Here is an 18,037-nt window from a genome sequence, read left to right on the forward strand (position 1 = left end):
CGAAAACACAAACATTGAAATCTATCCATTGTTATTTATTAGGCAAACAATAAACAAATATCAAAATTTTTATACCAGAATTTGAGCTGGCACACTGGACACCTCGGATAAGGGGGAGATACAGGAGAGGTGGAGGAAGATCTCAGCCTGGGCGTTTACCGTCTTATGTAGTCTGGAAGATGTGTGGATGGTGGGGTGGGTGCAGTTTTCTCTGTGGTGGGGTTGGGTGGACTGTCCAGGGCTCTGTGGAGCCGGAGGGCGCTACTGCACTGGGCCCCGGTCTGATGGGCCTGGGCCCCCCTTCCCTGGCGGGTCGCGAAGGGTGGGAGTGCCTACTGGGGTCAGCGGGGGAGCTGGCCCCAGGGAGGGGTTACCTGCCCCTCCCTTCCTTCCCTCCCCATCTCCAGCTGCCTCCCTCTTCCCGCTCCTCCACAACCACCCACACATGCAGGGCCTTGGAGTGGGGGTATGTCACCAGGGTGCAGAGGAGGCTACCCCCCCCCCCCCCCCCCTGTCCCCTTCTGGCTGCCTCTGCCTCAATTTTATCCCACAACTTAGACATTCACATTATTCACACTCTCATTACACATACATATAGGATCTTGGGGGTGGGCACAAATTACCATCAGGGTGTATACCTCACCCCTGACGTCGTTGCCCACCTCTCAATTTTAAATACACTTAGTCATTGAGGGCTAGCAGGAGGGACCATGCGCTTACCTGCTGCTCCTTGGCAGGTAGCTCCATGCCCTCCTGGGTTTTAAATGCACCTTAGAACACATATGCATCAACACTACAATGAGCGGGTGGAGGGAGGTTTGGAGTCTTCTCCCACCCCCATTCTCTGCGGCCTGCTGGAGCGGGAGGGCTAGTAGGAGGAGTTGGCCGTCCGACTGCGGTCTGGGGTGTGGGGCCTCCCTGCTGCTGCGGAGTCGGGGTGGTCTGCCTCTCCCCACCGCAGGGAAAAGGGTAACACCACCTGGGTCTGGGTGCAATTCCCCCCTCCAGGGGCAAGGGTACCTAGACCCGGTTTGTAGGGTACGCTTGGGGAGTGTGATTGTGTGTACAGCGTCTCTTTATGTCTGTCTCCACGTTGGTTGAGTGTGGAGTGAGTGCATATGAGAGCATGAGGGTGGGAATGGATGTTTGTATATGTGTGTGCCTGTATTTCTGTGTCTATATGTCAGGTTGGGTGTCAGGCGCCACCTCTCTGGGGACACCTCAGGCCCTCCAAGGTTTGGAGGCCTATCTCCACCCACCACCACTTCCCCTGCCGGTGGCGGACTCCCTCAGGTGTCGGTGTGTTGGTGGTTCTTTGTGTCTGGGGGTGGGCGTCCGGGTACACACCGGCTCACTCCTTGGCGGCCGCTTGTCGGGGCCTGGGGCCTGGGGCTCGCTCGGGCCCCTTTGGAGGTGGGGTGCCCCCGGCCTCTCGGCCTGGGGCTCGGTCACTCAGGCGCAGCTGGGGGCCGGCGGAGCTCACGGGCGCGTCACTGCAACTCCCCCTGGCTTCTGCTCCGCGGCTGCTGAGTGAGCCCTCATCTGGGACTCTCCTCAGCTCTTACTGGAACAGTGGCGCGGCTGCCCCTCTGTTGGTCTTCCATGGTCTCTTGTGTTCTGGGGGCCTCTGGATGTCTGGAGTTTTGATCTCCTCCATACCTGCTTCACACCCTGGAGGACGGGGCTGTGGCCCCCCCACACTCCCTAGCAGATCATTACATGGAGAAACCTTTGGAATGCAAGCATGCTGATCCACACAGGTATGCACACATGGGTATTCACAGACGCGGACTAAAGCTTTCTTGGCTGCTACCTCAAAGCACACTGTGCGCTGTCTATCTTGCGTGCTGCACAATATCGTTTATTATTTAGTAAATATTGATATCTATGACTAGCTAGTTTATTGTGATGGTGCTTTGTTTTCTCTATTATTATGTTGCTCTTTGTTGTTTGCTGTCTCCTCTGTTTGTTTTTTTTGTTTGTTTGTTTTTTTTCTCCATACAGGTGACCCAGGAGTTCTTTTTTTTTTTCTCTCTCTTCCCCCCCCTTCTCACCGTCTCTTCTCCCCTTTGGTTTTCTTTCTTTCTCTCCCCCTCTTTCTCTCATTCATTCCCCCTGTCCTATTTATTAACAAAAAAAAAAAAAAAAAAGACAAAGGATGAACTGAAGCTCTGCCATCACGTAATGTCGCATACTGCTGTTTCTGATGTCATTTAGGAAAAAAAAAAAAAAAAGAAAAAAAAAAAAAAGGACACCTCGGATAAGTCCGATACTAATCATGGATAGCAGGTATGATCTTTAATTTGGCCTCTTAATCAAAAATAATGTGCCTTTCTAGTTTTTTATTAAATTGTTCTTTAATAAAATAGTGAATTTGAACATTCATGGATAGAATAGTTATATACAAGCATTAAAAATATCATATTGATGAAAGAGCCTACGCTGACTGGAGGAGTAACCATCACAGAAACATAAAAGATAAATACCAACACTGTTAATGTGGGGCAGCTAAAAAAGGTTGGGCCATGGCATAGATCCCTCTAACAGAGGAATTACTTTTCTGAATAAGCCTACATTGGCCACACAAATAATACGAGTATCAACACTTACATTAGGTGGCACTAGTGGATTCTGTTCATTAATAGAGTGAGAGAATAATCAAAAAGTGAGATTGAGGTATTTAATGAATGCACTGAGAGAATTGAAGGAAATGACAAATGACTGAGAACAACACCCTGTAACAGACAGAGCTATATTTTATGGCATGACAGATGACTGAAAGCGTGGGCGAAAGGGGCTAATAAGGAAGGGGGGGGGGGGGGGGGGGGGCACACCAGACATTTGCAGCCTTCCCTGCCCCCTCATCAGTCTCACGGGAACAAGGGATTATGGAAATGTATAAATGCAAGAGAGGGGGAGTCTGACAGACAGAGAGGAAGAGAGAAAGGCAGAGGGGAGAGCAAACAAGAGCGGGAGGGAGACAGAGCGATGCTATTGGTTGACCGTTATAACATCAACCGTGATGGAAATATTTCTCTCGCAGTCTAAGAAATAGAGGAAGAGACAGCCAGAGACAGTAGACTCAGGAAGAACATTCAGGTCTGTTTTCAAAATCTTTGAAAGGGATGAAAAGAAGGGGGAGTTAAAGAAGAAAGAAAGAAAGAAAGAAAGAAAGGAAAAAGAAAGCAGGGTACACGAGGAGCAGGAGAGATGATAGTAAGGTGGACTAACTTATGACTCCTGAGGGCTGTGGAGATTTTTTTTTTACTTAAGAACAGAAGCGCTTTATTTTTCTTTTAAATCAGCACGAATGGGTTTCAACATGTAGACACTCTGCAGGCTTCTGTGTAAATATTTCCCTGCTAGAATTTAACTATTTAACCTGCACATCAGCAGAGACAAGGCTTCACGTCTTTCTTTTTGTTTTTTGGAGATAACTGAGGGATGCGCTTGAGACAAACATGCAGAGCAGACAGTTCTGACATGGTGTCGACCCAAATTGACAGAGAAGAGGAAAGAGTGGACTGTTCAGATGCAGACACGTCTCCTACCAGGCACAGGTATTCGCTACTCGATATTAAGGTCAGTCAAGATGTCGATCCATGCTAACTGAAACTATCAATAATGTATCGTGATGTCGCATCTCTAAGCCCTCTTGAAGTGCTAACTAATCTTTCGATTCAATTAGAATATCTGCTGCCTCAGTGATTCACCCTTCTCACTTTGTGAAATCAGCAGTGGCAAGTTGTGATTTGCTTTGTCAGAATATAACTGTGTAACATGCAAAGCAATACCTTGAATCTCAGCTAGGATGTAAATAATTACTCAGCAGTTTAGCCATCATTATAAGTAAAGACTCTGTAAATAATAACTCACAGATGTAAACCTGTTAACTATGATATGGAAATATATGCGTCATTAATTGTTCTGGATCCCGGAGCAACAGATGAACAGAAAGCCATACAACAAACTACAAAAACTACAAAAAGCCATAACTGACTGGGACAATAATTCTCGCTGTTTTTACTGCTCTTAGTATCGACTAGTAACCTGTGCTTCTGTTGTCGGCGTGTCATTCAGACTCTTGGTGGTTCGTCAGTAAAAACAAAAAAGAAAAAAAAACCATGATGTGTAGGCTTTCTCTAAAGAGAAACTGCAGGAAGGACAAGGAGGAGACAGACATTTTCCCTGTCAGAGACTGAAAAGAGGAGCACTGGGCCAGCGGCAGACTACTGTGGCTGTGAACAGACACACAAGTGCTTCCTAGATCAAAGCAAGGAAGGAGCTGTCCTGCTGTCAGATTTACAAGAAGAGACAAAGACAGAAAGCAAGTAAGCAGTGGAGCTGCGACGTCAGCTGATTATTGATTGTTTCTAAAACTGAGTGCTTTACCCACCTGGACAATATAGACTCAGCTTGCATCAAAGGGGGAAACCAACAATAGCCTCTACCACAGTAAAAGGAGGAGGGGGAGTGACCAGTAGCCAGAGAGAGGCAGAGAGCAGGGAACCAGTTTCCTTTCTCTCCCTTCACCCGTGTCCTTGTCAGGCTGGCTGGTGCAGCCATGGCGTTCACCTTTGCGGCCTTCTGCTACATGCTCACCTTGGTACTGTGTGCAGCTCTCATCTTCTTTGTCATATGGCAGGTGAGTGGCACGGTGAACACACCAGAACTAAGACTGACACACGTAGGGCCTGCAGCATCCTCACTGTAGCATCCCACACAGGCAGACTAGCGCGGCCGCCTACACACAGGTGTACAGAGCTGCTGGCAACATAACATACACACTTCAGCCCCTCTAGAGATAATGATATGCATTAAAGGTGTAATTGTACTTATCAGACACTTCAAATGATCTCCTAAGAGCCACCCGATGACACTTTGACAAAAAGCACAGATTCCTGCTGGCTTCATCCCTCCACATAAAAGCAACTTATGATCCCAGAGAACTGATGATAAACATTTCCACGTAAGGCGTTCGGGCTTCAGCAAACTCCAGATAATGAGTACAGACAGTCAGCAAAACACAGTGATCATAAATCTCACCACCAGACTGTTGTGAATCTGTCTGCCCGCAGGCATTTTCAGTGGAATTTGCACAGCTATCGCTGGAGACCAGTGCACTCGGTTTGCCTGTTACACAGACTCAACAAACACCGCAGCTTTGATCTCTCACCTTTAACATTCCCTCCGTGGAGGCAGGAACACGGCGAAGCACAAAAACGCATCATTATGAATATAGGACTTGAAATGACTAACGTACCAATTGACTAAGTGGGTGAGACTACATATGACTCAGTGAGTGTGTCTGTGTGTGAAAGAGACAGCGAGAAGCCTGCGTCTGGCTCGGCTCTCGAGCATGTGACCGAAACGCTTATCAACCTATGATTTTGTTCACCCCTTCCCCCAGTCTGCTTCCACCCACGGGCACAGCACCCCAACTGTATGTGGCCGTCGACCAATCAGAACCTCGGTTCACTGGTATAGTAACCATGGTGCCCACTGAGGGGCTCATCATGTCGCCATGGAAACTGCATCTGTTTACAACAGAGCTAATTGTGAACGAAGACGAGGGCGAGCCATATAGGCTCGTACAGTATGTGGAAGGTGCTCTCCCCTTCGTGCCATCAGTCACTGCTGATGTTCACTTTTCTGCAAATGATGTCTGCTTGTTATGGCTTTTCAATGAGCCGTCAAAGGGAAGCTTAGCTCTTTAAAACCTGAGCCGATGATAAGCACAGCAGGTGGCCTTTACACTCCGAATTATTCGTGTTTTTATAGAGCTATTAATCAGGGAGCTAGTGAGAATAATTGTCACTTATACTCGCCTCACTGGAGGCAGTTAGAGTGTATTGGTGTATCTGAACAAGTGCCCTCAGTATATTATATTTCAATACGCAGAGAGACACTCAAGACAGTGTATGTACCAGAAATGTACCGCAATGCTCTTAAATATCAACCCAGCTAAAAAATGCTCAGTCAAAGAGCTTCTTGCATTTTAAATTTCTCAAGCACTTCTTGGACGACTCCTGGCATTTGTGTCTTAATATTAATCTTCCAATGTGAACTTAATTACTGGTCTCAACGTAAGAATCAACCCTTATGTAATTTCTTAGTGCAATGCATTTATCTACTCCTGCAGCTTTTCATAGTTTTTTTTTTTACAGGAATTGGATAATGCAAAGCTGTATGGGGTGAATTAACCATCCAAGCTGTTCTTATTCAGGGACAAATTTCAATCAAAAATCCTTTAGCACAAGCACTACTACATAATCACACATGATGTCAACATAACATGACCTTCCTAACAGCATAAAGGGCAATAGCAAATGTCTGCATTTACATATGCCACTAACTCACCATATGTACTCAAAGTGATCTGAAAGCAGCTGCAGCTGTGGATGTAGGGATCGCAACAGTGTTCAGCCGACTCAGCCGAACCAAATTTACGAGTGGCGAGAAGACAACAGCTACATTTGCATTACAGTTGCAGCGTAGTGGTGGTGAAACAAAAACAAGCTCACGTGTCCAATATTATTATTTTATTTTATTATTTTTTTCAGATCATTGCGTTTGATGAGCTTCGCACAGACTTCAAAAACCCCATCGATCAGAGCAATCCCACCAGAGCGGTAAGAACCCTGCTGTTTCACTTCTTGCAAGAATGATCAAACCTTCATGTGCACACAGAGAAATCCCTTCTTTGTACTTTCAAGGAGACTATACATTTAAGGTTTTGCCCCCCAAAATATATGAGTCAGGGATCACAAAGTTTCACGTTCATTTCATAAATAAACACAGCAAACGCTTTTTTCCAAGCCTGCAATCACCAAAAAAAATGAAATCATCATGTTATGTAAATGAGAGTTTGGGGTTTTTGGAGCGAAAGCTTTCATATATTTAATTCGGCTACATTTAGCCTTATTCATTAATATTTCTAAATCAAATATTTGCCCTACTTTGAAAACACTAATCCAAGCTTCCAGGTGATTGCTACAGTAACACCCAGGCAGTGTTTCCCTGAATGCTCATTTGTATGCAGATTAAAGCAATCAGCCTCCTACAAAGACCACGGCTCGTTGGCTTAATCAGTTACAGAGATTCATGCAAATGAAGTTGCTTTTTAGACAATGAGATACTGTAGTGTCGCCACAATAGGAGTGCAATTTGGAGTTTTCACCTTACCGTAACGAGAACAAACGCATTCACTCGATCCAAAGTGACAGATAAATAATTGCTGATTGAAAGTTAGCGCAACTATTTATCCTCTCATGTTGCAGAGCTGTTTGCTTACAGTATGTATAAGTTTTCTTCTGAAGATGAAATAACATTATCATGAGTCAGTAGTTCGAGCTATTATTCGCTTAGCAAGTTAACAGCAGCTGTGATTATCGTTTTCACAGGATAGCTAATGTTCTAGCAATCATGTGAACCTGCATCTGAACTGCAAAGTGAGAGTGATGAGGAGTGGGAGAGGAAACTGTGAAAGCAGACTGTAGGAGTGTGAAGGAATGCCAGCTACAAGGGGGTGGACACAATAACTGCAACACCTGTAAATTATAATGCAGTCAAATACAATGGAGCACAAAAGCCACAGTGGATCTTTTACTTTCCTCGGGACAACGATGGAGAGCTGTCTGACAAACAATCCCCATTAGAACTTTTCTGGTTTCACAGCAGTGAGATAAGTATTGAGGCCACTCTGTAGGACTGGTGACAACCTAAACACGCTGTCTGATGTCACCGTTTCAAATGTGTTCAGAAATAACTGGATCTGGCAGGACGCGACACTGCCGGTCTCTCCCCAAAATCAATAAGCTGCACAAACAGAAGACAAGCGAAGGCAACAGCCATGGAAGATAAACAGCAATTATATTTGTGGTTAGCTGAGAGCAACACATGTTCACTAGAGTGCGGTTGTGTACAAAAAAGGACAAAAGCAGTCAATATTTGTCGGGAAGAGAGAGAAAGAAATGATAGAAAGACAGAGCGGAAGAAGCTAGACATCTGTTTTTGAATCAGGTTTCTGCGTAAAGCCTTTAATCACAGTAACACTCAGAGGGAGAACCACCCCATCCATAAAGAGCCCTTCTATGGCTACTTCCCCCGTTAAAACAACAAAATTAAACACATCATAGTGGTAAAATTTATTCCTTTTCAGGCCTCCTTTTATGCCATTAGCTCTAGAAAAGTTATGAGGCAGATTGTCAGGGAGATCACTCATTTGCGTCTCTGATAATAACGGCTTAATTAGATTACCAATCTAACTACAGCACTCTTTGCCCTGTAATTGTTGCTCCTTTATCTCTTCTGTATATTGTGTATATTGTGAAATGTCTCCGCTGCCTTTGATTAACATCCTCAGTCATGTTTCTTTATTGGAACTATTAAATATTCAGAGCAAATTGGATGACCTGACACAAATAGGGCCACCTCGGGGAGGCTACGAGCTGTAAAATCTGAGCAGCGCAATGATTTACACCGACAACAATAAACCATATGATGCACAGAAGCTAGGCTGGCACTTTCGCTCCTTAAATAACAGCACTGTGGAGGAAGGACTAGAAAGAAAGAACGAAAGAAAGAAAGAAGGCAGGAAATTACACTGAGCATACTAACAACAGTGAAGGTAGAGTGCCTGTGTCTAATTCAGGGCAAAATCCACTTTTCCCTTTCAGGTCACCAGTTTTAATTTATGTCCACAGACTCATAAAAGCTGGATGTTGCTCCAGCTACACTAAGCCGATATCACCGGTTGGTAGCCAAGATAGATGCCTCAATATGTCAGAATGACTAGACATGCTTATCCACTTGATGTATTATATTTAACAAAATAAATGAAGCCAAGCAAATTAACAGCCCTGTGATAATTATCTGACTATAGACATTATGGTTACACAATAAAGCAATAACTTTCTGTTGATGGAAACGGATAAACGGGGCAAATGAAGTAGAGCAAAACATCTAATTTGCCTTGCTGACTAATCAATGGACAACCAAAGAAAACATCTGCATGAGCCGAATATCTGATGTCAGGCTCATGTACTCAAAGACGGATGGCTTTAATTTTAAAACTGATAATTGAGCTTTCTATAATGGCTCAGAGACTCCGAGCTGATAGCTTTACAAGATAAGGTGGGAGATGTGCGCACAGGGTTTTTTCCCTGCAATATGAGATTTGCTTCTCAAATAGGTTTCAGCCACATAAATGAAAAACAAATCAACACCATTGTAAGTATTTTATTACGGTATTATTATTAACTGAAAATGAATTTATTCAAGTATAATATACAGTTTGTGTTTCTCAAATTTCATAAAAAATAACAAGTCTGATTTCTGCCATAGGTGGGCACAGGTATGATTAATGACATTCATTAAGGCTCTAGATCAGGACTGTCACTAGTGTCATTAATAAAACCTATATTTAACTCATATTTCATGCAAAAGTTGTACCTGTTGTATGTGCCCAGATCATGGTTATGGCCTTATAGTCCACAGCCAAATGAAAAGTCCTGTCTGCACCAAACCAAGGTTATTATAAATAAAAATAAAAGACTGGCCTAAAAAACAAAAATAAATAAATAAATAAAACTAAAATACACTAAAAAAATCCATATGAATGTATCATTTTGGTCAAATTAACCAACAATACCAGAATGAAGAAGTACTTGCGTGTGTGTGTTTATTAGAACAGGGATGTCTACGCAACTGTGTGTGTGGGTCTGTGTATTTTAATATTGTAATACTGTTTTGTATCGTATTGTGTTGAACTTCTGACAGACACCACATGTATAACAACAAAAAGCTGCGGCTAAAAAAAAGAACCGAAAAACTGTATTAAACTTAAAATTATTAAACAATAGAAACTAAAGTGAAATGAGCAAACTCACTCTGGAAACTAACTTAAATAAAAATTTAAAAAACAGATCGATGATAAAACTGCACCAAAGTGTAAAAATATGTATTTTAGACGTATGATGAAAACAAACTCGGGAGTTTTAGTTTTTTAAAAAAGAAGGTAGTTAATTAATTACTATCAGTTGGTAAGTGTATTTTTCCATGGTACTATTGTTGGCCTGGTGATCTAATGTAATATACAGCTGCATATTACAGTATCACTATACCCATAATACTGATATTTAAGCAGGAATGCTAACATAAAACTAGCCATCAGGTCCAGTTTTTAGATTTTATCACTATATTTAATATCTGTCCAGTTTAAAAAATCCTCCAAAATAATAATAATAAATATTCACTCCAGTCTATGATCGTCTATTGTTTCTGCTATGAGACAGCTATTTCTGTTAGGCATTGACAGTAATATTGTTGACCGGACTTTCTTTATATCCTCTCCACAGAGAGAAAGGATTCTCAACATTGAAAGGATCTGCAACCTGCTTCGCAGGGTGAGTAATAGCTGTTTTTCATCTGCTGGTGGTGGATGACTAAAGCAGAGGGGCTTCACAGAGCCATGACCGTTTGTCTTTTTTCATTGTGAGGACCATGACACACACTGATTCATTTCACATGTAGCCCGTCCCCACAACACGCCATTACCTCTTTACAGGCACACAGTGATGGAGAGCACTGATACAGCCCAGATGTTGTCAGCTTTTTATTTCAAGGCTTTCAGAAAAAGAACTTTGTGTCCGTGAAAGATCACACACTGTGGAGGCCATTTTAAACATGCTTGTGCTTGAAGATGGCCAGTGCCATTGGGTTTTTTTGATTCAAAGTTAATGGATAAATAAATAAAAATATATAAAATTACAAGAGTTTAATTTAATACTACTACTACTACTAATTGTAGTATTAGGGTCTATATGCTAATGTAGTAAAGAGCATTTTCTGAGAAGGTTTGCCCTGGGTTCAAATTGTTACCATTTTCTCGGGGTTTTTTTTACGTTTTTCTTTATATAGCTGCTCAGTGCAAGAAAATAAAATGCCACTGATGCATAATTACAATACCACCATGTTATTGAAAAGGAACTCTTATTGCTGCAGTGGAAATATAATTTCAATTACCCTTAACTGCTACACAGGTTTAATCTAGCGTGGTAATTAGACTACATATGTATTAGTGATATTTGCTCCAACCAATCACTGCTGAAATTGGTTCCACTAAAAATATTCAAATAATATTGAAACAGATTGTAATGATTGATGGAGCCAGCTAAGGGTTATGATGTCAGTCAAAGAAATGTAAGTTGTTATTTTGCAGCCATATTTTTGAACTAGCATCAAGATCAAATTGCTACGTGTATGTGATGTGATAGTTCTTATTACATTAAGTTCACATCAAATAAGGTTCATTTGTATAGCACTACAAAGTACTTCCCAAAAACAGAATAAACAAACAATAGATTTTTATAAAAATTAAACTATTAATCACTTAAAATAGACCATGCAAGACTTTATAAAAGCGATAATGTGTAAAGAATAAATTGAAATGAACATAATTAAAAGTTAAAACAAAACTTGGTGTTAAGCTAAGAATCTTAAAGATAAAAATGTTATAATAAAATTTGCAAGAAACAGGTCTTTAGCAGTAAAACACTAAAAGAAGACACTGGCAAAACTACCCTGAATGCTGCAGGCAGGTCACCCCACAACCAAGAAGTAGTGATGTGCGGATCGATCCTGAAATATCAATTCCTCCGATACCAGTCATTTATGTTCTAGAATCGATTCTCACATTAAAATATCGATATTTTAGTAATTTAGGGTAAATTTGTAGTTTATCATTAACAGGAACACAGTGGAAAGAAACTATAACATTCGGATTGTCTACACTCAAAGGAACAACTTCCTCTTCCGCCTTTCATAGTCATTTGCGAAATAGGCTGTCTGAGACGTGGTTTGCGATACATGTGGCAAAAACGTGAGGTGTTGTGGCCACACTAGGGAGACAAAGGCTATTGGGGGGATAAATACATTTTACAGTGTTTATTTATCGGATAAAATACGTTAAATGTCCGGAAACAGCGGGGGTGTCCAAATTCAGAGGCTGCTTCCACCTGAGGGCCCGGCCTTCGCGGTCTAAAGAAAGCCAGGTAGTACGGCACGAGCTCCCTCGGTGGAGTGAAACTGCCGTCTGCTCCTTGCTATCTAAAATATAACCGGGCACTGGCGTAAACTCTCGACCGTCTCACACTTCTGTTTAATCAGTTTTCTGTTTGACGTTTATTCAGCTGTGTGAAAACCCCGAGGAACCCTCCTGAGGGATTAATAAAGTTACATTTTATTTAATCTAATCTAATAACTTTAATCTCAGCCAAACTGATTTACTCACAAACAAATAAAACACTGAAAAAGCCAAACAATAACATTTTTAAGTTATCTAAGTGACTTATATATCATGTTTAACCCGAGTAGCGAAAGACCGCAGGGGTTTGAAAACAATGTGTCGATGGGCTCAGATATTTGAAGTTTACACAGCTACATTCTCACCTGAAAATATGTTAAAAGTTTTTTTGCGACCCAGAAAGAGAAATAAGAGTAATATTAAAACTAAGCATTGTTGGAAACAAGTACTCTGATGTCCTGTAATCATTATGACGCTATAATTTGAGCTACAATAAATAAAATAAGTTTTTGTACAAAGTATCGGTATCGGATCAGTATCGTCGATACCACCCTGAATATTACTTTGTATCGGATCGGAAAGGAAATCAGTGGTATCGCACATCACTACCAAGAAGCCTACTAGGGGTTACTGGTGGGGCTAACCATGCTAGCTTGTTAGCACGGTTAGCAAGGCACATCCACAGACTGTATGAGTTAAAATGAGAAACACAGATACACAAACCTTCTAACAAATATGAAATACTAGAATTTCACTCACCAAAACTGAAGTACAAAGCCACAGCATTATCTGTAAAACAGTTCTATTAAAATGTTCCCGCACACTGAAGCCCGAGTCTGACATCTGAATTAGCGCAGGTGAAAGCTTAAAAGATTTAAGGTGAAAAGCCAAATAAAGAAAAATTCACCTCCTGTAGTCATTTTGTAGGGGTATATTAGTTATAGCAACCAAAACTCTTTTTTGGAACAAGAAAGCTCTTTAACGTAGGATTATATGGTTACTCACTGACTTGTAGAACAACTTTCAAGTGGCCACTTAAGGAACTTTCTGGTGCTTGCAAGCTGGCCTCATTTAGCCTAGACATTACAGCGTCGGTTCATTCTCAGTGCTCTCATTGCACTGCTTTTGGCTGCTACAGGCAGCTATTTTCAGAGAAAAGTTCTGAAAAGTGGTAACACACTCCCTGCCCAGCATGAAACACTAAAATGTTGATAAGTAAGTGTTCAGAGCTTGTTTCTGCTGCCCTCAAGTTGCCCCCCAAAAGTTTTTGTCCTTTCACAGTAAATGTAGTTTTATCATCTTTGTTGCTATCCTGTTGCCATCTTGAGTCTTAACCCCATCTCAGATTTTCCCAAATAGTATTTTAACAACCAAACGCTAGACTTTACATCACAAGAAAAAAAGGTCAGCAAAAAAGAGTCCACATGCAAGTGAACATATATTTGCACCCGTAACAGCAGCTAGCCCTGACTAACAGCAACACCTTCCGTGTGAAAGTGTTTGCCCTGCAGTGTGGTCTTGTACACTGTAATTCTATCACATCAGTGTTTTCTAAAGAGTTGTTGGAGTGTTATCACTTAATCATTTCAGTTTCCGTCCTTCTTATATTTCTTATTAGTTGGTGGTACCAGAGTACTCCATCCACGGTCTCTTCTGCCTGATGTTCATGTGTGCTGGAGAGTGGGTCACACTTGGCCTAAATATCCCGCTGCTCTTCTACCATCTGTGGAGGTATGGTCCCACAGCAGATGTGTAACTAGTTTGTGTTGGTCTGATGGGTGAGTGAGCCAAACCTCCTGCTTTTTTCAGGTTTTTTCATCGGCCCGCTGATGGCTCAGAGGTCATGTATGATCCTGTCAGCGTGATGAACGCCGACATTCTCAACTACTGTCAGAAAGAGTCCTGGTGTAAGCTGGGCTTTTATCTTCTCTCATTTTTCTATTATCTCTACAGGTAAGTGGGAGATTTACAATGTTTCTCATTTCATAATGACACTTCAAGGAATCCTTAGACGTGTGTTACGATTCATAAATTTGTAAAATTAATTTTAATTTATCATCCTACACTATTTCTTGTAGTATGGTCTACGCCTTGGTGAGCTTCTAACAAACAGGAGAGATGAAGAAATAAAATAACTGTAAAAGAAAAATTGGAGAACAAACGGAGACACAAACCTTTACTTTCTCCATGTATTCTGACCTTTCTGGCTTTGGGCTTTGGAAGTCTAACCTTGGACTAAGCACGAAGAACAATTTGAGTGAATGTGAATTTTTTCGAAAAAGCCTCTTTTCGATTGTATCATTGTACACCCGATACTGCCGTCGGACAACCGGATGAAATCTTGAAGGACTGAAACGCAGGTGTTTGTGTTGCCTTTGACCCATTATACAATTTAACAATATTTCTGAAGGGCTGGATTTTCCCCACGCTGCTCTTAATAATCCAGTCGCTCAACTCACTGTGAATCTCCAAACACTTGGGGACTGGAAAATGAAAAATTATGTCTGTATTCTTTGACTTTGACAATGTACTAAAAGCAGGATTGTTTTGCATATGGAAACTCTGACATCAAACCGTTACTCTGATCGTGTTGCAGGAAATGGGTTAGCAGTGTAAGAGGTTTAACGAACCTGGCATGAGCTGGAGTCTGCACAGACACCTTTAACCAGGACAGAGGATAAAGATTTGCCTGATGCCAGTCTCTGCCAAATGCAAAGTCAAATCAGACATTGGTAAAAAGAAAATAAAATGAAATGAGAAAAAAGCAAGGAATTATCCAGGGTTGACTTAAATAAGTTTGACTTTAAGGGTCAATGCTTGTGATGTGCATTCAAAATAGGTGTGTCCAGAGGGCATATTTTACGCTATATGCTAGGTTCATGCTTTCCAAAGAGCGTTCAGCTCAAACATGCCAAAATGTTACCGCTGAAAATCATTGTGCCAAATATAAAATCAAGGTCAAAAGAAAAATGATGAGACTAGAAAGTAGTTGCAGTATTTTGTGCTCTCAAACCTTATCTTTAATTCTACTTTCTTTGGCACAATATTGTTTTTCCTCAAAAAAAAGAAAAAAGAAAAAAAACTTTAGTTTTGTTGTGTTTTTTAGTGTGCAGGAAGCACCTTATTCCTCTTTCCAGTGATGTTTACTCTTATTCATCTGCATTTATACTATAGCCATCTTAGCACAGCAACTCTTCTCTGATTCGAGGTAGAATAGCATAGCATAGTCATCTCATGTACAAAAAAGCAATTAATAACAGTAATCTAGCAATGTAAATTGAGTCATGAGACATATCGATCCAGTGTTATTCAGTGTTTGTAACAGTGAGTGGGACAAAAGTGGCAGATGAGACAATAACGACTCTATGACAGTGTTTCAGCTGTTTAAGGAGTGCAACGACAGCATCGCAATACATCGACAAACATACAGCTGCAAAGGCAACAGACGTAAGAGACACACAATCTTGCTGATGACCAAGATTTATAAACAGTAAAGCCTTTCCTCGGCTGGCCTTTGCCGCCATGTGTTCATTAGATGGATCTGTTTGCAGATAAGTGATGGTTCAGATGTGTGATATCAGTAGGAAAACAGAAACTCTGGGGGCCTGAGAACAAGCTGTGATATTTGCCATACACCAACTCCAGGTGTACTAAATGGTGGTGTTTGATAGACAAACAGCTCAGATAGGAAAAAATGAGGTAAGGAGTCTCCGGAGAACACGGGTGGGCATTTCTCAGCTGCTAGACATGGCTGGCTGTAATCAGTTACCTTGCCCCCAGCCCTGACTAACCATGTCTTACTGTCAAGGAATGCCCACTTAAAATAATGGTCTCAGCTGCTGCAGCCTACTGAAGTTCTTGTTACGTAGAAGGATTCACAGCAAAAATTGACAAACTGTCATGACATTTATCCAATAATTAAATAGTAGATCTGTTTAAATAAATTTAATTACATTTTATTTTGATAGCACAAAATCACAAGAAGTCACATTTATATTACAAAGTAAAGACCCTACAATAATAGAAACAAAACCCCAACAATCAAACGACCCCCTATGAGCAAGCACTTGGCAACAGTGGGAAGTAAAAACTCCCTGATCATTCGATCAGTGATAAAAGTAACAGTATAATTTTCCAGTGTGTGTTAGCAATATATGAAATTTATTTCTAATGAAAACTATGTTTTCCTTAGAAAACGCCCACACTGCACTGTATACCAGTGCTTGAGGCTGTTTTGCTAAGCTCAGCAAATTCAATACAAATGTTTGTGTACATCAGCATTTCACGCTTTCTTGCCCTGCCTATATTACTTAGCCACAAGCCTATATTTTTCACTGTAGTTTTAGCAAATGTCCCTCAAAACAGGAATAAATGCAATATTTCTTATAGAAAGAAACATTTTTGCATCAGCACTTTTTCCGGCAACAGCACTGTGTTTATCAGATTCATAAAACATTAGCCCCATGCACATTTGTCAAGCTGAAACACTGGGGGGAACGAAATGTACCAAGCCTTTGCTACAACTGGAATACTCACATCAGCTGAATTGTGGTTTGTTAATTTTCACAAAATGTGTTGGCAATTTGGAAAGGATGACTTTAATTCCTAATATTCAATTCAATTCAGTTTTATTTATATAGCTCAAAATCACAACAACAGTGGCCTCAAGGTGCTTTATAGGTGGAAGGTAAAGACCCTTCAATAGTAAAAAGAAAACAGTGAAAATCCCAGCAATCATATGACCCTCAGTGAGCAAGCGCTTTGGTGACGGTGAAAAGGAAAAACTCCCTTTTAACAGGAAGAAACCTCCAGCAGAACCAGGTGTAGGGAGGGGCGGCCATCTGCCGTGACTTTTTGGGATGAGGGGAGGAAGGTTGTGGAAGAAAAGCAGAAATTAATAATAATTAATATAAATCCATGAAGTGTCCAGAACGTACTTACAGTTCTAAAATCACCTTCATTGACTGACATACAGTATGCTCTACATTACAGGAAGCCTAATTTCTTCAAAAAATATATCATATATTAGTCTTAAAGGAGAAAAAAACATGTTTTATAACCATTAATAACCCGTGTCGTTAATGTAGCTGCACTGTAGATGTTCAGGACATACACATACATAAATATAAACAAAGCCTTATCTAAGTCTGAAATCAAGGCACGCAGAGCAAATCAAACTGCCTGTGTGATCTGAATCGCAAGCACTGAAGCAATTTCAGTAGGCTGTCAGTGTGTCTGAAGACAAGACGGTGTATGCTGTTCCAAATAATGTCAAAAGTAATCACAGGACACTGAGACCTCAAAACTACAGTGTGAGCGTGTAGAGTCTGGACAATCGCTTCTAAAGCACAGGAACACGAGGAGGAAAAAAAGGGGGGAGGAGACATACAGCTTGGTTGAATGTCATGTAGTTGCTGTGAACAAAGCCTTTTAGAAAACTGTATTTGAGTATAATTATTTGTATCTGTCTTTTATACATTTCTCATCAACGTACGCTACAGTAAATTTGGTGGATGACTTTATATATATATAGATATTAGGCTACACTATGATGTACAGCCGTGCCATGCCGTATTCTAATAAAACAACGATGCCAAAATGTCCATTTCTATGTCGATCATTTCCTGCCTGTTGAGGGTCAGAATTTATTTGTCCATCTGTGAAGAGTTGTCACAGAAATGCGATGTTTCTTCCGAAGATGTGCTAGAAGAGAAAAAATAAAACTGAAGGATGATGGGGACACTGAGTGGTGCATTAGACTGAGGGATAGGAGACGAACTGCCTCATTGAGAAGCTGTTGAAAAACAGCTGCATTTAGAAGTGGTTCCAGAGACATTCAGCCAACCTCTCTAAAGGCACCAGAATAACTAAATACCAATACTGATGTGGAAAAAGCTTCTACTGGAGGGCAGCAGAGAGAGGATTAAAGCCTTTCATTAACGTCTGCACCTT

The 18,037-nt window shown here is 41.2% G+C and overlaps 1 protein-coding gene across 2 annotated transcripts; it reads left to right on the forward strand.

Moving 5' to 3' along the window:
- The first annotated feature begins 2,946 nt into the window (after positions 1 to 2,946).
- On the forward strand, positions 2,947 to 17,688 carry cnih2 (cornichon family AMPA receptor auxiliary protein 2). 2 transcript variants are annotated; one of them, XM_085469819.1, is made up of 6 exons: positions 2,947 to 3,582; positions 6,564 to 6,632; positions 10,359 to 10,406; positions 13,704 to 13,816; positions 13,895 to 14,038; positions 14,164 to 17,688. In XM_085469819.1, the coding sequence occupies exons 1-6, from the start codon at positions 3,445 to 3,447 to the stop codon at positions 14,189 to 14,191; spliced, it is 540 nt and encodes a 179-aa protein (XP_085325945.1). In that variant the 5' UTR covers positions 2,947 to 3,444; the 3' UTR covers positions 14,192 to 17,688. The 2 variants fall into 2 exon arrangements, with proteins under 2 accessions (XP_085325945.1, XP_085325946.1); XM_085469820.1 differs by having other exon boundaries at positions 3,515 to 4,645.
- The last annotated feature ends 349 nt before the right edge of the window (positions 17,689 to 18,037 follow it).

This window comes from Copadichromis virginalis, linkage group LG10 (assembly GCF_057382275.1).
Source record: "Copadichromis virginalis isolate Kocher_CV1m ecotype Utaka linkage group LG10, C_Virginalis_male_GT1.1, whole genome shotgun sequence".
NCBI lineage: Eukaryota > Metazoa > Chordata > Actinopteri > Cichliformes > Cichlidae > Copadichromis > Copadichromis virginalis.